At 41.2% G+C, this 25756-nt stretch overlaps 2 protein-coding genes across 2 annotated transcripts in view; one reads left to right on the forward strand and one right to left on the reverse strand.

Annotated features, from left to right (window-relative positions):
- LOC311030465 (syntaxin-binding protein 4) overlaps positions 1–25756 on the reverse strand; it is a gene marked incomplete at its 5' end in the record, with an annotated part of 313894 nt that overhangs the window by 133537 nt on the left and 154601 nt on the right. The window lies entirely within an intron of this gene.
- LOC311031764 (uncharacterized protein) lies at positions 16652–18491 on the forward strand. The gene is made up of 5 exons (XM_084038228.1): positions 16652–16685; positions 16874–17005; positions 17246–17401; positions 17487–17549; positions 17823–18491. The coding sequence occupies exons 2-5, from the start codon at positions 16985–16987 to the stop codon at positions 18006–18008; spliced, it is 426 nt and encodes a 141-aa protein (XP_083894354.1). The 5' UTR covers positions 16652–16685; positions 16874–16984; the 3' UTR covers positions 18009–18491.

A 25756-nucleotide genomic window follows, 5' to 3' on the forward strand; every position in this document is an offset into this window, starting at 1 on the left:
AGTGGTACATCTGAACCCCGATAATACGTTCACTAAACTCATATCAGCGTGAATAAACCAACCATGTTCAGCTCAATTGGCAGAAATAAAAGCATTAACTACAGCTTGCAAACTAGCTGCAGGAAGAAGGGCAACTATTTACACAGATAGTGCCTATGGCTATGGCGTATGTCACATTAACGCCAGCATCTGGAAACAACGAGGTTTCATTCAAGCAGATGGTACACCAGTAGTACATGGTCAGGCAGTACTAGAATTGATCCAAGCAATGCAGCTTCCGGCAGAGTTAGCTATTGTAAAGTGTTCAGCACACCAACCTAATGACTCTCTGGTAGCTAAGGGAAACAACTTGGCTGATGAGGCAGCTAAAGAGGCAACAGGGAAAGCTACACAAGCGGCAATCTCGGTCGAGCAAGACTGTGCGCCTATAACCACTTTGAGCTCATTGATAGAAGCCCAAAATCAGGTCCCAGAGGCTGAAAAACAACTTTGTATACAGAGAGGAGCTATCAGAACAACAACCCCCCATGCAGGGTTGTGGAGAAGCTGCCATGGACACTTTGTCCTCCCGCTATCACTGTTACAGATAGCAATCAAAAAGATGCATGAACCTGATCATTGTTCACGAAGTCAAGTTCTTCGGAAACTACAAGAAACATGGTGGACACCATACATGACTGCTATGGTAGATAGGCAATTGGCCACATGTGGCCACAAGTGTTGGAACAGCCGTTAGGTACATGGTCAGCGTAATGCAAGGTAGAAAACACAATAGGCAACTTGTCTAAAGACAACTACATCAACACAAAGAAACGTCTGACGATCAAAGCACAAGTTGAAATGGCCAGAAGCCAGAGGAGATCATACGAACGCAGACGAAGGGTTAAGATCCAAGAATAAAAAACATCTAGGAGACTGCTGATGGATGAGACAGCCCAGCTGAGAGAAGAGAATGCAGAACTGCAGGCGAATAACGAAAACCTGCGGCAGACTGCCAACGTCACACAGCGCAGACTGGCCCAGCTACAACATCAGAATGCTGGACTGTTGAGGTTCTGCAATGATAAACAGGTACATCAGTCAAATGTATTGGAGCTACTCAGAATGGGGATGACTACAATGGGAGGCGGTCATTACCCAGACGGTCAAAGCCATGGCCAATAAACTGAACTGTTGAAACTGCCATGAGTCAAGCACCGATCTGGGGGTCTCTCTTGCTATAAAAATAGGGTTGAGGGTAAAAGTGGGAGGTGGCTAGTAACAGCGCCACAATAGTAGTGATAGATAGGAGGGAGAGTGCAGGTGAAACTGCACTCTGAAGGAGATTATTATAAAATTATCTAGTTTATACAGTGATATGCAGGAAATCAGTAAGCCCGATAGGGGATACGATGGAATGTTCGCCTGAAAGGGCATTACTGGCGAAAACAACACAAGAAAGTAACAAAAACAAAAATGTAAGGAGGATAACCTCCAAAGTTGCCTGGATAAAATAATCCAAGAATCATATGAGTGTTTATCAATATAATCATAAGTCATGAATAGTCATAGTCCTGGACATAATGGTCCAAAAAAATCATGTGTGGATGTTAATCAATATAGTCGTAGTCATGAATAAATCATAGTCATATGATCAAAAGTTTATCTAAGCAATATTATATCATGTTGTGAAACACAACATGATATAATATTGCTTAGATAAACTTCAGTGATTGTACTAACAATCACTGTTAGTATACAATTGTTAGTATACTAACAATCACTGGAGTGTTCAAAAGTGCACATATTAATGTTATGAAGTCACAAGGAGATGTTGTGTTAGATGTAGTTACTCACTATGGTTTGCTTCACATTATATATGCTCACAAACAATGTTTCACAATATGTTTAATCATTGTTACACCAGCAGGAAAGGTCAGCATCAAGAAACAGGCCACATGGTGGGGGCTTTTACCTCTCGAGTGCTTCTGGAGAGGATGTTTCCCCTGCCAGGTTGCCAGGAAAGTTTAAGGACTCATCAGTGATGATCTCTGATCCATCTGTTGGGTGTTTTGACCCAATGGGATGGTGTGGGGATCCTTACTGAGGGACCAAGTTGGGGTGTAACCAGTGTTGGGAACGTTACTTTAAAAAAATAATTAGTTATAGTTACTCACTACTTGTTCCAAAAAGTAACTGAGTTAGTAACTGAATTACTTTATAATAAAAGTAACTAGTTACCAGGGAAAGTAACTATTTGCGTTACTGAAAAAAAAATGTCAAAGAATTTGGATTTTTCTTGTAATGGGATGGCAAACTGTAGTCTTGTAGTCTACTCCTATAGTCGCGTAGCGTGTAGTCTTGTGTATAGTAATTGAGATCGCATTCTCCGCACCTCGCATGCGGGAATAATTAAAACTTGAGGAGAAATTATACAGTGGGAGACGCTGTGTCTGTCATATATCACAAAACAGGGTCAGAGCGCACAGCAGTAGACATAATGACGACGAGACCCCGGTGCCTCCACGAGCCGCCGGGCCGTTCATCATCATCATCATCACCACCGTCTTCACCATCCGCGCTCCACAGCTGCACCGGATTCCCGTCCAACACCAGAACGGCGGGACACCGGGGCCCGCGTGGCCCTCGCGCGCCGCTCAGAACAGCAGCAGCCCCAACTCCGGCTCCAGCTCGCGGCAAGTTTGCACGTTTCTCCACGGACAACAGGCTGCCGAGACCAGGCACGAGCGGCGCGCAAGCAGAACACGATCCTGACTTCTTTTTTTTTAACCGACAACCGACAAATTAAAGTCATAGTAACGCACCGCATTTAACGTTCAGTAACGATAACGGCGTTGTAACGACGGAAAGAGTAATTAGTTAGATTACCCCGTTACTGAAAAAATAACGGCGTTACCTAACGCCGTTTAAAAGAACGGCGTTAGGTAACGCCGTTATTCCAAACACTGGGTGTAACTAACAAAGTGTTACTAATCTGTATTTTGTGTTTTAGGCAAATATGTAGTGGTGTGTATTAACGAAGATTTGTTTATTGGTTGTTTGATGTTTTGGTCCTTGTCAGGACCAAAGGGGGGATTGTAGTGGCTAAGGGGTTAATTATTTCTGCAGCCTAAGGATATCTAAGTTAGAGGCTGTGATTTAAAGGCCCTGCACCTGGGTTCATGAGTCCACACAAACTGTGTACACCATTGTGTCATAATGGCCTTGAGGCCTGCTGCAGTGAGGAGATGTGTTTTAGGAACGCTTTAGGAAGCTAATGGGGAAAAACCCTGCCAAATTGTGACAGCTGGGAGAGTTCCAAATGATGGGTGGGGAAATTATGACAGTCATTGTTTTTTAGAAAAATAAGATCCTGATTTGTAGAAAAGGTGAGGGTGGCAACCTGACATGGGCGTGGAATCCTGGGTTCAACAGCATATAAACCAAGGACACGGGGCTCTTGGGCGCTTACCCCGGGGTAACCCGTGATGTTTGGATCCTGTATTGGCTAATAAACATCTCTCTTTTTTGTTTGGATTAAAGACTGGCTGGACTTCTTTTCATCTGGGACTACAATTGGGAGACTATCTGTTAGATAGTTAGTTTATCTGAAATGGACCTAGAAATTATGTAGTTTTTCGCTACAACAACATGCTTATTTGAATTCCATCCATCTTAAGACATTAATATTTCCCAGTGTCTCATGCCAAGTAGGAAATAAAAGCATATATAGTGAGAAACATCCATTTCTATGGACACCGTGTCGACCATGTCACACCGTGTCGACCATGTCATTATCTTGAAATAACACGACAGTTTTATGTAATAATGTGATACATATCTTGTAAAAACTTGAACATATCATATCTTGAAATAACATATTTTCGTGTTAAAACGTGGAAATGTCAATATCATGAAATAACGTGATCATTTCATGTAATAATGTAATAAATATCTTGTAAAAACGTGAAAATATCTTATCTTGAAATAATATGATATTTTGATGTTATGACGTGAAAATATTGTCATGAAATAACGTGATAATTTCATGTAATAACATGATACTTATCTTGTTAAAACGTGAAAAAGATATTGTTATAACAAGAAACTTTTCACATAATTACTTGATACTTGCCTTTTTTTTTTTTTTTAGTGTGACAGCAATGCGCCACCATACCTTTCCTACCGATCACATATCTAAATAATATTCTCCGACATTTTCAACATTTCATATCGCGGACATAATCCAGATTCTTTGCAGAGCTCTTTTGCGAACGGGAGATTTATGAAATGTTTAAGGACATTACTGTGTAATATGTGAAACATGATTAAAATCATATGCCTTAGTCTACGTATTTGCTCAAGATTCTTATGCTTAATTTTAATGTGAAGCCACTTTCTTTTTGTGTGGATTATACCTATATGAAAATGAATATTTGCTCATTCCGCTACTTTGTCAACCACGGGAGTTGAATCCCTGTCGCCTGTACCGTAGGCAGCGTTGCTAACCGTTACACCAGTGTCGATCTGTGAAGCTGAACGTAAAGCGTTATCACGTGTAGATCAATCGACTGTTTCATTCAGTTATATGCATTAAGTCGGGCCGTAAATGTCTGCCACGCCAACTATCTCTATTTTGATGCAGTTACATTGCTCCGCTTTCTAAAGGGGCGTTCACACCGAACGCGATAGACGCGAATTGAGCGGCGACTCTACATTGAAAATCAATGTAAATGGCGCGATGACACGCGATTCAGGCGGAGGCGGCGCGAATGGAGCGTCTGGCGCGATGAGACGCGGCGCGAATGGCGCGAATGGCGCGTCTGACGCGGCGCGAATGGCACGTCTGACGCGAATGACGCGAATGGAGCGTCTGACGCGAATGAAGCCGTACTAACGTACTGCCTACTACATACTCAACGTGTAAGTACTGCATACTGCCTACTAAATGAACGTTTGAGTATGCTGTTACCCTCAGACTGTTCACATGGAAGTATACACATCTCATACTACATTATATTGTTTTTTAACTTTATTGACATCTCGTCCTCATTTTCTGTCGCGTAACTAAATCCATTACGTTAGCGGTTCTAGCTCCCATTTAATGGAAATTACTTATCAAAATATAAAGCATGATTATTATTACACTTAAATATTTCTAAATATTTTTAAGTCAAATTACCATTGTCAAATGTTTTCTAGTTTATTATATATGTGCGCTCCCACGCTTTCCCTCTTTCTTCTTCTTACCTGAGTAGCTGCCTTCACTCGCCATCAATCGCGACTATTAAGCAGCTTTTATCGATCATTAAACGTCCGTTCATAGATTGTATTATACCTCTGACCATGGATCACCAGCACTTTCACCGCGGAGACAACGGAGGCAATCGGCCCGTCGGAGGAGCTACATTATTCACATGTACATGGAATTTGGATTTCCCTCTGAAGTAAGTATGACTTATCTGTTTTAAATACGATCCTTTATTATTTGATCATCAATAGACAGGCATATGCATGCATAAACAAAATCAACAAACATGTAGGCTAATAAGTAGTGGGCTATTTGTGAATAATTTATTAGACAAATAATCCATGTTATATACACAGGTTGCAATACGTGTATGATATGAAGAAATAAGTACTGTTTATCAACAAATGAATAGGAAAACGTTCAGAATAAATTAAATATATGATGTTTTTCTGTTACGGGTTGGTGCCAGAGGGCCGTACTGCAGGTCAATCCTTATGTTTCCCCGCTGCGCCTCTACTTTGGGGAAGGGGATTTAAGGAAGGACCTCCAACTTTCAAGGCGTTCCAATGAGAACCTCATCCACTGCTTACTAACAGAACAGATGGGTTCCATGTCCATAGTTCCACGGTGGTGATGGGGATGACAGCGACGAAGCCAACGAGCCACTCCAGCAGTCCTGGTACATCCTCAGAGGCTCCAGCAGTCCTGGGACATCCTCAGAGACTCCAGCAGTCCTGGGACATCCTCAGAGGCTCGTAGCTGCAGTGTCTGCTCCAATTGTCCAGATCTCTGTGTTGCAGGAACATGATTATTGTTGAGGTTTTATTTTTGTTTATCAGTAGAGCAGTTTATATGTAATACCACACAGTAGAAGTTCTTACAGACAAATGTTTCCTGTTAAATGTTTCACGATTATTAGGTTTTGTATAAATCTAAATATCTGAATATATATGATTGTTGACTCATGTTTTAGGCCTGCAGGTCTATTTTCCTCCTGCTCTGGAGGAGAGACCCTGCTGCAGTGGTTGGCATCATGGCTGAGGAGATGGGGTGTAGTGGGGTAATAGCAGGTCTTTGCTCCATCTCCTCATCCATGACAACAAACACTTCCAGTGTGCAGCAGTGACCTCTCCTCCCTCAGTGCTGACACCTTCAGTTCATACAAACAACACTTCTCATAATCATTGTTTAGATCAACTATTCACCACTAGTCATATATTATAATATGTACTGTAATACTGTTCCACATGGGATAAAGTTAATGTGGATATTACCCAGCACTGACTTTGTCTGGTTATTTATAAGAAAGACACCTTCATCTTGTTTCTTTTATGCTGTAGTGTTCAAGACTTTAAACTGCTTCCAACTCACCTTGTATTTCTGCTTCATGTTCTCCCACTTCTTCTTAGCTCATCCAGGCTCCACCTTCCCTCCATCCCTGTTCTTTAAAAGGAACCCCGGCTATGAAGACTTGTAGTTCTTAAAAGATAAATGTTAGTATCAGTTATAATAAAGTGATATAAAAAACCTTCTTGATGTCTTAAAATAGTTTAACTTGTAGGTCGCCATTGTTGTTAACGTCCCAATGCACTCTGGGTAGTGACGTCAAATGGTTGCAATGGCCGGCTTTGGGACCCTGTTGTAACTGTTCAGCGACATAAACATGTCATCTGTTCAGCCTTTTCAATTTGAACCCGAGTGAAACATTAATGAGGAGGACAGCACTGACAATGTTTCACAAAACGAGCATCAAAATGAAGAGCAAGAAAGACGGGATGAGGCGAGAGTGGGACAAAACCGGTGGTGTATGTGCGGCAACTGCATCTCAACCGAGAGGGAGAGTGTTTGTTGTCAAGAGCTCCAATTTTTCTCAGCAGATGTTCACGGTAAGCTATTGTGTGATCAAACTTATTCCAATATCAATAATTTTAGAGATTATTAGCATCCAGAGCTGTTGTGTGCTTTATAGATAATTAGCCCTGCGGGCCGTTTTGCACTAGTTTCGCATTCATTCCGTTTAATCGCATATTATTTTCAATGCGTCTGCGTCATATTATACATCATTTGAAAGCTGAAAATCTCGTGAATCAAACAAAGCAAGCCATTTTAGGATCACGGAGACACATCAAAAGCAAACACAGCGTTCCCTAACTTTCGAGCTGTCTGGAAGTCCAAAAACAACATGTAGCATGATAATCCCGATATCCAGAGAAAGGTAAGAGTCCAACGAACAAAAGTAGCCACTTCGTTTAGTCCCACGAGCACGCTAACTCCGGTAATCATCCATAACACGCCATGTGTTTACTTTGCGAGTCTCTGTAGAAGATAGTTTTTGTTTGTTTATCGCTTTGTACCGCTTTACGGCGGAGCGGTACATATCGATGTTTAACGTGCATTTCACTCGCTCCCCGAGGTCATTTAGGCTCCTTATGTGGGAAAATTGTCGGAAAAGCATTTGATTTTAGTCTTTGTTTAAACCCAGCCGCTCCGGTGAGCTCTTTCAGCAGTTGTGGTCGACTAAAAGCCTCAAATGCATCAGGAGAAAAATGTCGAGAACACAGCCGCGGATCTTTGGGAAGTTGTGTCCGTCCACAGGCATATTCCCACTCCTTTCTCCTCTTCTTGTCAGTAGGAAAGCAGTGTAAACTCAGATCACTCCCCTTGTTGCCTTTTGACTGGAAATCGCATCCAAAAGCAGTACAATGTGGCATTTTACTTGAAATTACTTAACAAACGCACGTAAACAAACACTAGCGTCAATAGCTATTTTACCGAGTGCCCCCAGAGTGCATTGCGCGCGGAAAACATGGCGTCCTACGTAGGTCAAAATATGTACTAAATATTATATATTTTTAAAGCAATGGCAACATTTTGTGTGGTTCAAACAACATATTTTAGTACAAGACAACAATTGTGGCGTATTAGGGCCTACAAGTCTTCATAGCCGGGGTTCCTTTTAAGAAACATTAAGAAACAACACCGCCTGAACCTCTATGGTAAATAACCGTCTGTAGGCTAGCCGGCTAGCAGGACCTTCGATTCGTAACGTTAACGTACAATTCCAACAACAATAAAGTAACGTTCATTATCAATTATCAATACGATTTAAAAGTCAGCTGAAAACATAAAAATCGTGTAACAGTATACTTACATGTGTACGTGGTTTGTTGCTGGTTGTCGCCAGAATCGCCACATTCGTCCGCCATTATCCAAAAAGTTTCAGAAGTCAGACAAGCCGCAATGCATTTTGGGGAAGTTGAGTAGATCTAGCAAGGTATACTCAGAAATTCTTGCCAATGCAGTATACATCCGGGCATTTCTCACGTACACAAATCCACATACTATTGTATGTAGACGCACTACGTACTCAAATATACGTCACATTTTAGTACAAGTAGGACGTTAGTCTGGCATTTCAAACACAGCCTATGTCAAACGAATCAAGAATAATATTGGCAGATTTCTTAGCACTAATATTGGGACCGCCTCATCGTCCATTGTGTGGGAATCCTTAAAGGGATAGTTCGGAATTTTAGACATAAGACCTATTTTCCAAGTGCGCCGGTGGGCCCTAGTTTCGTAGACCAGGCGCAGTCAGCTGTCAGCGCACCTGCGCCACGCCGACGGGGTGTGTCCGCCTGGACTGTGCAAGTTTCGTGCACCGGGCAGGCTCGCGCAGGCACACCTCCCGTCTCGCCCACCCGCACAAGTGGGAAAGAGGGAGGATAAGAAGGCGTGAGTGGGAGACGAGGAGGAGATGAGGCGTGGACTGGGATTAATACAGCCGATTCAGATCTTCACCAATCAAATGAGCTCCTCTCCTCTCCTTTAATGCTTTAGGGGAGGTTCAGTGCAAGATCCGTCACTTGACAACCCGATGACAGAAGCAGCGCCGCCGCTCCCACCATGAGCATCACGCGCTGTGCGTGCGTATCATAATAATAACAATGCCGATATTATAAAAAACAGGAGAGAGAGAGGGAGATGTTTTGGTCCGAGAGGCTGAGTTTCCGTTACGCGTGCCATCCGCCTTTGATCTGACGTCAGATGTGACGGAACAATCTATATAGATATAAATTCACGTGTTGATTCAATTAGTTGCATTAAATAGTGTTTGTTGTGATTATTTATTGCATTTAAATGTGCCTGGAACTGTGGAAACCTGCCTGTGAGGTCTCGGTGACGTGTGCGCACTGCGCGCCGTCAACCAAACTTCCACTCCGCCAGCTGTGATTCGCCTTGAATGAATGGACTGTATTTACGCCTTGCGCCGAGAGTAGACCAGGTTGGAGCTGGCGGGCTTTCAGCGTAGTCTCGGTGAGGCTTTTTGCCACGAAACGCCAAGCTGAATCTCTGACGCCTCCCCCTGCTGCGCTGCCACACCCATCTTGGCACAGGCGATCCACCAAACTGCCAAACTGACCGTGCGCAAGGCTGCGGGGGGCGAAACTTGCATTACGCCAGCTCCGCCACCCTGCGCAGCCCTGCGCTGCGCCACAAAACTAGGGCCCGGTGTGTTCGAGACGTCTGGAGACGTTTTCAAGAAATTTCATTCAGTTCTTCTAGTTGCCGAGTTCGCTTATGCTATGGCTAGCGCAAGTCAACAGTTCTTAGTTAGACAGGCATTAAAAACAGTCTTGCCCACTCCACAGTGCACCCGAGGCAAATCAATTAAAACACTATACTGTTGATGTACATATCTGTGTTGATATGAACAAAACTAACCTTGCATCGCATGAATCATCCATTCTTTGAGGAACTAGTTTCTCAGCAACTTTACTTTGCGCCATCGGACTCAAAACTCTAAGACGAGCCGCCCGAAATACTGCACGTAAATAGGCAATCGAACCGGGACGAATTGTCGGGACTCATGCCCTCAGACCTGGGTGAAAAGCGCTTGGACCTCACGCAAACACCGGGCAGCCCACGGCCACGCGAGCCCCTAAGAACTGTTGACTTGCGCTAGCCATAGCACAAGCGAACTCGGCAACTAGAAGAACTGAATGAAATTTCTTGAAAACGTCTCCAGACGTCTCGAACACACCGGCTCATTTGGAAAATATGTCTTATGTCCAAAATTCTGAACTATCCCTTTAAAGGCTTACTTGCGGGGTGGTTCACCTCCTCTTCCACCACTGGCTCTAAGTCCTCATTCAGTTCTGGCAAAATCACAGAAGGCACGACCTGCACCACCCCCACCTCTACAAGGATGGCAGAATTATCTTCTGTCTCCACAGCCTGATAACAGTTCAGCATGTTCAGTTACTTGTGTGCAAAATACAGCAAACTCTAACTGATATGTGCTGGGATCAGGCTACAGGACGGATACATTTGTTTTTAAACGTCGTCGGACGGAACAACAGATGGCGGTGGCGGGCGTGTTGGATAAAACTACGGACGCACCGTTGATACCTGCAGGGGAAGATGACCACTCGGGTCCCGGCTGTTAACGTAACTATTCACGTTTCGCTGTCTCTGTCTCTCTCTCTCACTGTGTGCGTGTTTATAGCTGTGGGAGGGTGTTGTCAGCGCCGCCAGGATTCAATTTATTTCAATGTACGCACAAAAACGGCAAATACAACAACAAATGGAAAAATACTTTTTTAAGACAAAATCTAATGTTTTCAGTATCAGTGAAATCAGTAGTGTATATCATGGTGATAGGCCCCGGTGCAAATATTTTTTTTGTGCCCTTCATCCCCGCCCTAAACACAAGCGCACGCTTGTGAGCACTCCAAGCATGCACACACACGCTTGGACACACACGCACAGTACGGTATGATAACTCTCCCGGCCCGGGGAGAGAGACATGCATCGGCTCGGCCCACAGTGCTCAGCAGCAGAGAGGTGACGAGACTAGAGCTGAGCTGTATTGTGTAGTGGAGAGGGGCCAACACATTGCGCACACACGCGCGATCGTCCTCTCAAATGCGGCTGCGTCTCTCCAGGTCACTGTGTGAGAGAAAGAAAAGCTCTGACTTGCTTGGGCAGACGTTGTTTTGTGTCACCCGCTGAATTGCATAATTTAAAAATCTAGCCCGCTGAATCTTCCAATCCGGCCCCGGTTCAGCACCATCAATTTTTTTTTCACCTTCAAAAAAGTATGCACAGTGCGTACAGGATTCTGGCTGGCGGTGTGTTGTTAAATATTCACATTGAAATTCTGGCATTGATTTGAGCCCCAACGCCGTATGAGTTAGCCCCACCGTAGTTGAACCAGAAAAAATACTCTGGCGCCGCCACTGACTGTAGCCCATCTTTTTCAAGGTTCGACGTGTTGTGCATTCAGAGATTGTATTCTGCATTCCTTGGTTGTAACGAGTGGTTATTTGAGTTATTGTTGCCTTTCTATCATCTCCAACCAGTCTGCCCTCTCACCTCTCACATCAACAAGGCATTTTCGTCCACTTAACTGCCGCTCACTAGAGCGGACCATTCTCTGTAAACCCTAGAGATGGTTGTGTGTGAAAATCCCAGTAGATAAGCAGTTTCTGAAATACACACTCAAAAAAATAAAGGGGACACTAAAACAACATAATGTAACTGCAAACTGCACTGTAAAGTCAATCATATTTCTGAGATATCATCCTGTCCAATTAGGAAGCAGCACTGATTGGGAATCAATTTCACCTGCTGTTGTGCAAATGGAACAGACCACAGGTGGAAACGAGTGGCAATTAGCAAGACATCCCTATAAAGGAATGGTTCTGCAGGTGGTAACCACATACCATTTCTCTGTTGAATTTTGGCAGTGTTTGCACCACTAGAGCATGAGGCGGTTTCTCCAACCCACAGAAGTTGCCCAGTTAGTGCAACTCATCCAGGATGGCACATCAATGCGCAGTGTGGTAGGAAGGTTTACTGTGTCCCCCAGCACAGTGTCAAGAGCATGGAGGAGATTCCAGGAGACAGGCCAGTAAACCAGGAGACGTGGAGGGGGCCGAAGAAGGACAACAACCCAACAGCAGGACCGATATCTGCTCCTTTGTGCACGGAGGAACAGAAGGAGCACTGCCAGAGTCCTACAAAATGACCTCCAGCAGGCTACTGATGTTCAAGTTTCAACTCAAACGGTCCAAAATCGACTCCATGAGGGTGGTTTGAGGGCCCAACATCCACAAATAGGGCCTGTGCTTACAACCCAACACCATGCAATGCGATTGGCATTTGCTAGAGATCACAGACATTGGCAGATTCACCATTGGTGCCCTGTGCTCTTCACGGATGAGAGCAGGTTCACCCTGAGCACATGACCAACGTGACAGAGTCTGGCGACGCCGCGGAGAACGTTCTGCTGCCTGCAACATCCTCCAGCATGACCGGTTTTGCGGTGGGTCAGTAATGGTCTGGGGAAGCATTTCTTTGGAAGGTTGCACAGCCCTCCATGTGCTTGCCGGAGGTACCCTGACTGCCATTAGGTACGGGATGAGATCCTCAGACCGATTGTGAGACCATATACTGTTGCAGTGGGCCCTAGGTTCCTTCTAATGCATGACAATGCTAGGCCTCATGTGGCTGGAGTGTGTCAGCAGTTCCTGCATGATGAAGGCATTGATGTTATGGACTGGCCTGCCCGTTCCCCAGACCTGAATCCTATTGAGCACATCTGGGACATCATGTCTCGTTCCATCCACCAACGCCATGTCGCACCACAAACTGTCCAGGAGTTGACTGCTGCTCTGCTCCAGGTCTGGGAGGAGATCCCTCAGGAGACCATCTGTCGTCTCATCCGGAGCATGCCCAGGCATTGTAGGGAGTGCATACAGGCACGTGGAGGCCACACGCACTACTGAGGATCATTTTGACATGTCTTGAAAAATCTCCACAAAAGTTGGATCAGCCTGCAATCTGATTTTCCACTTTGATTTTCAGTATGATTCTGAATCAAGACCTCCATAAGATGGGGATTTTGATTTCATTAATCATCCTTGTTGTTTTGTTGTCAACGCATTGCACGTTGTAATGAATAAAGATTTCCAACTGGAATATGTTATTCATTGAGAACTAGCATGTGTTGTTTAGCTTTTCCCTTTAATTTTTTGAGCAGTGTTCTTAGAACAGCCTGTCTGGCATCTGGCAACAACCACACCACGTTCAAAGTCAATTAAATTCCCTTTCTACCCCATTTTCATGCTTGGTTTGAACTTCAGCATGTTGTCTTGACCACCTCTACATGCTTAAATGCATTGAATTGCAGCCATGTGATTGGCTGATTAGCTAATTGTGTTAACAAGCAATTGAACAGGTGTACCTAATAAAGTGGCCGGTGAGTGTATATGCACGCTCCCAAGATTTCCCTCTTCCTTCCTCTGTCCTCAGTAGCTGCTTTCACTTGCCATCGATCGCAAGTATTAAGATCATTAATCATCAATAGTCAGTTCATAGATCGTATAATGACTCTAACCAGGCACCGACCACCGGTGGTTCACAGAAGTGAGTTAGAAGAGTCGCAATGCATTTTGGGGCAGTTGAGTATATCTAGCAAGATCAGAAATTCTTGCCGATGCAGTTTACATACGGGAATTTCTCGCATACACAAATTCACATACTATTCTATGTAGAGCACTACATACTCAAATTTACGTCAAAGTTAGTATGAATAGTACGTTAGCATGTGATTTTGAACACAGCCAATTTCCTTTTGATAGACAACAGGTGGCAGAGAGGTGGTCAAGGCGGGGACTTGAAAAGTCAGGATCTGTGTATGTGTGTTCCCGCCTCTGTGAGAGATAACAGGGTAGAGGAGGGATGTGATCATATATATCAGTCATTCAGAGACTGGGTGGACGGACAAGGCTTCATAAATTACCTGCTTTAGTGGAGACACAATCAATCTATTGACTGAGAGTGTCTAACCCTAACTCTAACCCTAACCCACAATAAAAGGCCAAAGCATAACTTTAAACAAATTAATGTGTTGCTTAGATGTATTCTTATAATTCTTTCAGCTGCAATCCCGGCGGTGTAAAACGGACTTGGGAGCAAATAAAATACATATAAAAACATAATTCAAAGTGGTCAGTAGGCTGTACGCTGACACAGAAAAGTCATTCCCTCTGATGAGAATCTGTAACTCATATAAAACATCATCAGGGACAGAAAAAGGGTTTTGCCAGTCTCTGAACACTCTAGCTCTCCTAAGAGACACGATCCACCGAGCTTCTTTTTTTTTTATCCGCACACGAATAGAGCTGATTGGTCAGTAAGCGGTGTTTTTCTCCACATTGATCTCTTATGAGGAACATAACCTGCTCCGGAGCAGGCTGCAGCCTAACTTACCATGGTGATCTACCCCGGTAAGAAGTGAACCAGCGTCGTAGGACGGAAAACCCAGAGTTAACCCTGAAGTTACCTCGCTAACCCCAAATCCTGCTTCCTAGTACAGGCCCCTGGTCTTTGTCTGGATTTTAACTGCATTTAGGTCCATACCTCCTTCAATCTTAGTACACCCGTGACAGATGTATCTAAAAAAAGATAGTGGCAAATAGAAGTATCTAATGCAGTTCTATAGTTTTTCTCTATCATAGCATTAGTTTTACCTAGTTTTGTTTGATCCTAATTACTGATAAAATAAGACACATTTGTAACTATTTTAATATCTTACCCTAAAACATATTCTACAGAAAATAGCCAATAACTGAAAACATGTTATTTTACTGAGTGACATATCTGATGCTACTGTACTGCAATGTATATGGAAAGAGAATAAAAACATACCATGTGGTCCAGGGGGAATTGCTGTAGGCAAAGACCCACTTCCTCCCCGTCATCTTCATCTGCCTGATGATCACTCCCTGCCTCTGTCCTACTTTCTGAATCTACAGCAGCCTCCTCTTCATCCCTCACATCCTCTTCTCCTTCACATATTTCTTCATCTCCTTCTGTGGCCTTCCCCTGCTCTGACCCTCCTGGTCTCTCCAGTTCACCTTCTCCTTCATTTCCCTCCTTCTCTTCCTGCTGTGCACTTTTCTTTCCAAAAAACCTTTCAATCCCCACTTTTTGCTTTCCTTTTCACTGTTCTGCTCTCTCCAGCTACACTGAAAAAAGTCTAACATTGCTGTTGTTGGTTTAATGTGTATTTTCGCGCTCTAATAGCTGAAAGTTATTAGTTTTTTCATTTAATCTAAACATTCTAATTTATGTTTATGGTTGAAACTATTTTTGTATTTGGATACAATATAAATTAGCAGCTGGACATTGAACTGAATTTATTCATTTGATCAAAGCATTTTTATTAGATTAAGCATGATTTGCACATGCGCATTTTGAGTTTGAGATCACGCTCTCTGACCCGTTTACGTCCAAATAAAGGAATAAAAAAACCCTCCGTCACAGAATCAGTGGGCGTCGGCCGCAACGGTACACTCCAACAGACCCCTCGAGCCAGGCTGCGACACAGAAGAACGACAACGAGCAACATTGATACTGGTAAGGTAAAAACATTAAACCTTGTCTACCGTCAACGTTTTTTTCCAAGTATACCTGACTGGCCTTGACTCTGGCCGTAATTTCAGTACTACCGCTTGATAGCTTGTAAGTTATAAGGTTAAGCTAGCGCTAACGTTAGCATTCTTCATTCAAACTATAAAGTTAACATACGTTAGCTGCCCTCTTGGGTGGGTTATGCTATCACAGTTAGCTAGCTACGTTAACTAACAAATGCAAGCTATCATTTCTAAATGTAATGTTATTTTGTGGCGGAATTGACGGTAGCGCAAGTTACCACGTGTAAGTTAGTTAACGTTACAGCTAATGTTATGTTCGTGACTTAAAATGCTTGCTCTGCTTAGTGTGTTTAATAGTTAACAGTGGCGCGAAGAGCCTAGCAAATGTTTATTTGCCGACATTACTGTCTTAAAGTGCTCTGCGGGTTCTGTTTTAATGCTAGTGAAGATAGTAGTAGTATCATATGAAACTACACAACGTTAGGCATCAATTATTACCAACCATGACATGCTAGCTTGTAAGGAAGGGGGTTAATAATGCTCCAAAGTTTTTTTTTATTCGTTTTTGACACGTGGTGACTAGTTAATCCCCAGGTTCAAGCTGCAAATTTGACTGATGGTTATTTCTGCTATCAATAGCATAAAGGCATCTGTGATCTTTTATTCCCCCTCCTAATTATCTCGTGTTCAGTATTTATCAGCCATGGTATTACAAGGCCCAGCTAATTCTAGCTGGTAATGTTACTTTGCTACACTGTTAACAGCATTTACATGTGGTAAAAAAAAGTACCAAAATGTTAGCCAGCTTCCCTAAAATCATAAAATAAAGTATATGTGTTTATGTAAAAGTTGGATAATTTGTGCATCATGTTAGTAGCGAACACACTTTGATGGTTAACTTAAAAACTAAATAATGTATTCTCTTTCAAGTTCAGGGAAGCAGCCACCAATCAATTGTGTTCCTGCCGTGCAACCTATTTGGAAGCTCCTGCCAGTGATCATTGCTTGTGGTAAGTTTTATTCACATTGTCATAAGGACATTTTTGATAATTAGGCCAGTTGGCTGGGGAAAGTATAGAATCTTCTCTTATCTGGGAAATTGTCTACCAGATCTACTAGGTTAAACTAAATGTAAATAGAAAATTAGGTGTAGTCTACTCAGTTAACTAAAGGTATCTTTTGTATCATGTTTCCTCAGTTATCCATGTATGTGGAAATGTAAAGACTGGCAAGAGATGGCAAAGACGCTTGGATACCAGAGACAAGAAATTGTGCATAAGAAGCCGAGCATTGAAGACGTCTTCGAGAGATGGCCTGCACTTTTTCAGATGTAGGTTTTTAGATGCAAAGCATCTCAGACGCATTAGTCACCCATGCATTTACTAACTTAATTGTTAGCCTGTAGTGGTTTCATCGGCATGGCACTCAATTCATGTTTTCTTTTTTTTTTTTGTGTGTGTAGGTGATAATTTGGTTAGACTGTGCTGGTGATTCTGTTTTGTTTTTCTAGGTTTAAGTATTTCACCATCTAAAAACGTGTACCCTTCTTTCTGTATGCTCTACTTTTTAGATCAATGCCAAGTTCATCCGAATCACAACAGTTCCCTTGGAGACAAAGTACTCTTCGCAGTTGGACAAGCACTCCACCAAATTGCTGGAGGTCATCAGGAGCAAGGGAGGAGTTGTGAAAGAGAAGACCACCAGGACCTTGCAAGTTTTAGATGAGGTATCTATGAACAAGTTGTGTATCAGTGAGATCCATGGCTGAATTGATTGTTTAATTTTAATTGATTGAAACTGTTCTTACTCAGACTGTGGACATCACCATCAGAAGAGAATGCGAACCTGTTGAGAATCTTATCAAAGAATACCAGGTAAGGGCTCTCACCCTCTCACACAGTTAACACCCACAGACTAACAGCCATATGTAATAAATAGGGTAAATATGTGAATTGTGTGAGTCTCATGTGACAGCTTTTTAACCCGACAAGAAATCTTGTCACTTTTAATCTCGTCATACCCCTTGCAATAAACATTTGTTTGATTTGCGCCTATTCAAGTTTTGAAAGTTTAGAGTTTATAAGAGATTAAGATTCGATTTCTGAAACAATAACGCTTATCTTTTCTTTTCTTTTTTTTTAATGCAGGAAAATGAGGTTGAAGAACTGGAGCAGACAACCATGGCGATCTTTATCACTGAGAAAGAGGATCCTCTACATCCACCCGAAGAAATTAAAATTGTCACCGAAGGAACAGAGGTCCTAAACGAGTTGCCCTTAGTTGCAACAGCTTTTGCCATGGTGTCTTTGGGCTCTTATACACACTCAACCTAAAATATCCAAAAAGGCTGCACTTCACCTTTGAATTTGTGCAAAAGGTCCTGATGGAGCTTGATGGAAAAAGGATGACCAAGAAAGTCAATAGACTGAGCACCCAACTGTACAGCACAGAGGTTAAATTTTCAGACTAATGGAGGGGACCAGGAGCTTTCTATCTTGAGAACTGGAGAGATTCACACAAGTCATCTTAAAACCCTTTTAAGAAAATCATTTGGATAACGTTTCCTGTCAGAAGAATGTTCCTACTTCAATGTTCCTAACTGTTGATTCCATCATGTGAGTGATACTTAAAGTCACCAACTTTGTAGGCTCAGAGTTTTTGTTTGAGCTATTATGCCTAAACTCTCAGTGTCTTAGGAGTTCCACTATTCACTGTCTGAGGAGCAGTTCCAGGATTTGTGTTCAGCTGAAAGAGTCTGTCAACATCATATACATTTGAAACAGGTGTACAATGCTGTCAAAATAACATTTAATTATATTTTAGAATGTTTTAAGGTGAAATGTGTTCCGTCAGGAAAACCCTTCCCAATTCAATATTACTACAAACGTGATGTCATCAAGTGATGATTTGAATTATGTAACAAATTTGTGGGCTCAAAGCCATTTTGTCAAATTACTTGTATTTTAAGATGAACTGTGGTTGATATTTTTACACTGCTGCACACACTGCCCCACCACAGTCTGTGATGTCAGACTACCTTTTTTTTGCCATAGACAGATGTTAGTACCTCCAAAGACCTCACAGATTAGGGTGAGGCAGTGTGTGCAGCAGGGTGAAAATATCAATAGGGCAGCAATTGATCATGTGTTTAGCTAATAGTAAGGCTTACACCTGAATTAGAAAACGTATGTCCTGGTAAATTTGCCATGGGTACTGCATGATGTCTTAGGAGTTCGACAGGACATTTAAAACAGATGTTGAATGTTTATGGAACAATAAATATGAATGTATTTTAAAGGAAAGTGTTCTGAGTAGTCACTGATCAAAATGTATAAAAAGCAATTTTTAAAATTTGATTTACTATACATTTCAAATAATGACAACTGTTACTTTTTTATTTGAGACAATCTAAAATAATTAGTTTGCTCCAAACTAAAATGATTCGATTGCTCCAACCTTTAAAAAGTGGTTGCATGGATTTAAACTTTTCAGGTTAAACTAAATTAAATTTTTGCTTCGAGTCAATGTCAAATATTTCGTGTGATTGATTACCTCAATTTTTTTACATTGATCCAAGGGTTTTATTTTTTCAGTGTACTCTTTCATTTAGTCAAGAGGTGAGAAGCTCTTTCTTTATTATAACAAATATAATATCAGAAAAGATTTATTACACACAGTGTATGTTATGTTATGTTTAGACTACGAGGCATTGCACTTGAAGCAGTAAGTGGATGTCTTCATGTTCAACCAAACCCGTCCTGCAGTCCTGAGTGACAGGCACATGGCTTGCAAGTGTTGGTGAGACGACATCACAGCTGCTGTCTGAGTAAGGAGAAAATGTAAATGCGACGTCTGACTGCCTCTGTATCTCGGCAGAAATCCCCTCCATGTCCTTCTCTGTGTTCTAAATGTTCTTTGCTATGGTGGAAAAACACACAGTGTCAAATAAAACTGTGTAAAACTTCTTTGTCGTCCAATGCGGCTCTGCGCGTTCGGCTCCCCTGCACTCTGCGTAAAAGCTTCCTGCAACATGTTATACACTGTAAGAAAAAAAAAAGGTCAATGACTGGCATCTACGGCTGCCAACCAAAAACCGTAAAATTAAAGTAAAATACCCTAATTCAAATAGAGTGCAAAAACATTATTATTACAGAAAATTTCATTAAATGTTCTGCAGAAAAATACCGTTATTTTACAGATTTTTCCCATTTTTTAAATGATCACACCTTTAATAAAGTGACAATGCTAAAAGTTCTGCAGAAAAATACAGTTACTCTACAAATATTTCTTAATCTTTTTACAATCAAACACCTTTAATAAAGTGACAGTGCTAAAGGTTCTGTAGAAAAATACCATTATTCTACAGATTTTCCTAAATTATTACAATCAAACACCTTTAATAACAGTTAAAAACACCTTAAAAAACAGTTAAAATGACCGGCAGCTACGGCTGCCAAACAAAAACCCTAAAATTAAAGTAAAATATCTATAATAATACATCTAATTCAGATTAAGTAACATTTTCATTCTGCTGCTCAAAGATAATTGTGAAATATCCTCAACTCAAAAGATACTTAGGAAATTCAAAATTGATACATCAAAAGGTTTTCACTGTTTCAATTAAAGTAGGTTGCGAAACTTAATTATAAATAAAATACACACCAATATTGATTCTAAAACCCCTTTATTTAATGTATTGAGTTGTAAATTTACAATATCAACCAATTATTCACAAGCAGTTCTTCAGAGACCCCCAAGGAAGAATTGAAAAACTAAAAATGTAATTTCTCCATGTGTCTATCTTGTCTGTTAGCTGTACTATCATGACAAGGTGATGGCGTTTCACTTTTGAAACAGGTGGAGAGCTGCTGGGCTGAGGGGGTTGTTGTCAGTTGTTTTTTAGCTTGTATTTTCCAATTCAGTTTTATATTGTTTTCCACAATGTTCTCCTGTCCCTGGGGGCTCTGTAGTTCCAATAATATTTGTAGTATTTGTGCACATGCATTACATTCTTAATTTAGCCTATTCAGCCCTCTTAATTTAACCTTAAATGTACAGTGTATTATCAAATAAAATCACAACATACCACAAAAGGTCAATTAATCTGTACCAGAGGTGACAGTGCAATGTAGCAGATCAAGAAGAATCCTCCTCCAAGTTGCCAGTAATCAACTGGATCTTTGGTGCACCTGGGGGAGGGGGAAAGGAAAAAGGACAAAGTAAGATCCACTGAAAAGTCCTTACTATAAAAAGGATTTTAGTTATTTTTCTGTTATTATTAGTTGATCCAGAGTCAGTTTTTTTTGCAATTCCAATTACAGGGGTTGGGGGAGGCGGGTCATTGAGTCATACTCATGAGAGGGACGCTGTTAGTACTTGACGTTCATGGTCGCAGTTGCTCATAGAGTCGCTAGTTAGCTGTGGTGTTCGGTATGGATATCCGTATTTCCCCCCAAAAAATACGCGGACAAGAAGTGACGACGAGAGCGGGAGCGAGCGGGAGCGAGCAGGAAGCAGCGATATTCACTTCTACTGGAAACGTAAGCACTGAAGTCAACAGTAACACTGGAGTAAACATTCATGCTAGGAGAGGTAGCTCCCTAGCTGCTGTAGCTACCGCTCCCAGTATGAATGTTTACTTCAGTGTTCAGGTTGACATCAGTGCTTCTGTTTCAAGTAGAAGTAAAGCTGTATGGTGCTATCTGAATGCCACAAACCTTATTGCTGTTCTTGAATTAATGCTTGAGTTGAATAAATGGACACAGCGCTAAACTATTTTGTTTGTTTGCCGTGCAATGGCTTCGCGTCGTGGCGAGTTTTGAGAGACGGGGCGCCGCCTCCCGCAAGCTGTCGAACATCTTTTAAAATGAACGTTCGATCTAAAATAAAACAACTGCATAGCTTATTTCTCGCATTGGATGTTTTCAGAAACACATTTCGGTGCTGACCGAAATGACCTAAATGTGCTAAAATAACGTTAATCACCTACGACTATACGATAACATTAGTTAACGGTTAGCTAACAGTTTGACAAGACCATCACTGTAAATTAAGGGAATGAACACAAACACTGCGTTAGGTTATGATTTTACAAAGGGAAGGGAAATGAATTCTTACCTAATACAGCAGTTATGTAGTGAAGTCCAAGTAATGTTAGCTGACCAAACAGATCCGCCTGACCGTTCAACTGTGTCCATACTCCACTTTTTTGTTCTCCGTTGAAATCCCACAACTCAGATTCGCTCCAAATGAAAACATGGCGAGCAGATGTAAAATAGTCCAGGTAATAATCCAGGTAATACGTTAGTGGTCAGGTAGTCCACTAGTGCACGATTGCCAGCGCATACCCATTCAAACTGACGTATTTTCAAAAAGAAGGCGCGCACAGTTGTCATTGGCCAGTTTTCGTGATGACAGCAACCAATCACATTCAAAGCAACATGGCAAGAAAGCCAATAGCAATTGTATCAGCGTGGTATCTTTATCTTTATCAAGAAAAGATGATAAAGAAAATAAATGTTTATTTATTTTTATTTGTAGGCGGGTATATATTTAATTACATAAGCATCTCTGTCTCTCTCTCTCTCTCTCTCTCTCTCTCTCTCTCTCTCTCTCTCTCTCTGTCACACACGATCTACTGCATTATGTGTAAAGCACTATATAAACAAAGATGAGTTGACTTCACTTGATTTAAGCAAAATATTAAAAGCATCAATATTTTTACTGGTACTTGCATTACTTGCTGAACAGCAGATAAAGGATAAAGGTAACATAGATATATTATTAATTATTTTAATTGGAACGTAAGCTAACCCACTCATATTTTTTTATTTTTGCGATAATCATTGTTATTGAAGCATCATCCGAATTCAAGCTTTACCCATCAACAAGTTTACCGATTGCCATCATTGACCTGTTTTTGACCTCCCCACACATTACGCTGCCTTCAGCCACTGAAAGACGCACCATACCTGTCTGCACAGACAGCCTGACCTGTACGTATTTTTGTTAGAATCATTGCCATTATATCCAGAATTACAGTTTGAATATTAAAGTACTCACTAGTCTAATACTATCTAGTCTAATCCAAAGTCTATACAAGTACTTTTATACATACCACATAGTACTAGTGAATTAATAAGATTTACCTTAACCTTACAGAGAAAAACGTTAGTATGGACATAAATCTTAATATAATGAGCTACATATTTAATTACAGAGTTTGAATGTAAAAGTACACATAAATCTAAAACTAATAAGATTTACCTTAAAATTACAGAGAAAAACATTAGATTGTTAGTATGGAAATAAACCTTCATATAACAAGCTACATATTTAATTGCAGGTTGAATGTATAATTATATGTAAATGTGAAAATAATAAGATTTACTGTGAAATTACAGAGAAAAGTGTTAAGATTGTTTTTATGGACATAAACCTTTTTATTACAAGTTACATATTTAATTATAGAGAATTACTGTCATTTTACAATAATTTGTATTTAATTTAAGAAAACGGAAAGATAATGTATAATTAATATAGTATTTTTCTGTAAAAAAAATGAGAAATAAATGTAGTTTATCATTACTGTCATAATACTTAAAATAACAGGCAGATTGTTCATTTACTGATAAAGTCTGTAATTTTACAGTTTTGTACACTATTTTCAAAGAACAGAAAAACTACTGTAAAAAATTAGAGTCATATACCGTAAAATTAGGATTTTTTTTTTTACAGTGTAAGAATTTTGTATAACCTCATGTCTTAAAGTTTTCTTTGTTCAGGTTACAGCTTTATGTGTTGAACTGTTTATTACTTTAGTATCCCCATTGCTGACCTAAATGTTATCAGAGGCCTGGTAGTCATGATGTCTTGTTCTGCATGAAGGTTAACTGTCAATGACGCATTATCTCCTGTGCCTTTAAAAGACTCAAGTCACAACAGTGATTTGAGCACTTTCTCTGTAGCATCCTCACACGTTGTTGCATTGTAACTGCTCCTCTTGATTAAGATTAAAGTCAGACGTCGACTTTACTTCTGTCTCTGATTTCCTCCTTGGGTGAATTTATTCGTTTACGGACAAATTCTTTTAACACAACACGGCTGGGTATTGTTTCCATAGGATGTTTGCTATTGTAACTCTCTGTGATTTACTAAGACCACTTAAGATAAACACTGTGTTCTAATTCGTCTCAAGGAGCGAGGGAAGGTAAGTATGTAGTAAACACAAGTACGTTTATTCTCACAACATCAAAATCAAGTTGAAATCAGTTGAGATTCAAAATCCCCAATGGAATTAAAAAATAAAAATAATAATGAACAAAGACAAAATAAATTGTCGTCTCAGCTTGTAGCTGTTCTGATATCAAAGTTCAATCTGTCCAGTCAAAGTTCAGGTGAATCTGTATTCGTGTCAGTCCAAGTGTTTTCAGTGTATGTTTGTGTGTGTGCTACCCGGGTAGTATGTGTGTAATGAATGGTTACTGCGCAGCTCAGGCTCCACATGCGTGTGACTCTCCATGCAGCGATGAAGGTGGAGGATGTGGTATCCCCTTCGACCCCGGCACGCCTCGGACAGAAGACCCGGTTGAAATCACCGCTGATAACTCGACGCAGATCCAGCACTCGGCAACCAACAACAACAAAAAAAAACAATCTGCATAGACACCAGCAGTCATGAATTTCTGTACAGAATTATATCTATCTTCTTCTTTTACTCGAATGTAATCAGCAATACTGCCCACAAAATAATAAGTAACTGTAGCATGAGATATTAAAACCTTGAGTCACCATTTTGTCTTTTTAACAGTACTGTATGAATCATGTTACACAAATCAATTCTAATCTCCTTTCAATCAGGTTTCTCATCTACATTCACAAAATACATCTTTCATCAATTCAAAAATGAATTTAAACACACTATTAACATTAGGGTCATTCCGTGTCATTTCATCAAATTTCTGAAAATCTTCCCACCTGACCATCTCAGAATGTCCTGAAAAAATTCAAGTACAAAGACACACTTGGTAATAGGACTAATCCAAAATATTAGGTCTCTACTGTCAATAGTTTTCTCATGAAACATCATTGAATGAAGGGTAGTTTAGACGGTTTTTGGCATCATGCTCTGAAAAGCCATTTTTAAACAGCAATATCTGGAAAACTATCTCACCTGTGGCCTTCAAACTTTTTACAGAGTATATCTGTTACTAATAGCCTCCAGACATGGAATATCAGGGATGTAGCTCAATGATAACCTAGTATGGTAGGTACCTCTTGCAAAGCCGTCCTATTTTTGAAGAAAAGGCTGAAAACGACATACCCAAAGTAAAATGGTTACTGTTTTTGAACCCCTATGACTACAGGCACAAAGCTGAGCATTCCTGAAAGATAACCCTTTGAATTTTCTTCTGCAGGTGTCAGATTTACTCTACGTGTTACTGACACTGAGTTACTGCAGCTCAAACATAGTGGAAATTGCATTTTTTTTGCCTCGCCTAAATTATTTTTCTTTTTGAATGAAACAAGTTCGCTGTGGGGGCTGCACGGTGGTGTAGTGGGTAGCACTCTCGCCTCGCAGCAAGAGGGTCCTGGGTTCGATTCCCGGGTCAGCCTGGGTTCCTTCTGTGTGGAGTTTGCATGTTCTCCCCGTGTAAGCGTGGGTTCTCTCCGGGTTCTCCGGCTTCCTCCCACAGTCCAAAGACATGCAGGATGGGGATAGGTTCATTGATGACTCTAAATTGCCCATAGGTGTGAATGTGAGCGTGAATGGTTGTTTGTCTCTACATGTCGGCCCTGTGATAGACTGGCGTCCTATCCAGGGTGTACCCTGCCTTCGCCCAATGACAGCTGGGATTGGCTCCAGCCCCCCTTGCGACCCTGAATACAGGATAAGCGGTAGACAATGGATGGATGGATGGAAGTTCGCTGTGGCTGTTATAGATAGGCCTAAAAGTTGAATGAAGCAACAGCCACAAGCCTGACCAACAAATGGTAGAAAGTAGATAAAAAGACACCCAAAAATGAGCTTTGCAAGTGCAGTGTTGTAGGGCAATGTCAGACGGAGCTGCATCTGGAACAA

The sequence above is a fragment of the Eutrigla gurnardus genome (genome assembly GCF_963514095.1).
Source record: "Eutrigla gurnardus genome assembly, chromosome: 20".
Taxonomy (NCBI): Eukaryota; Metazoa; Chordata; class Actinopteri; order Perciformes; family Triglidae; genus Eutrigla; species Eutrigla gurnardus.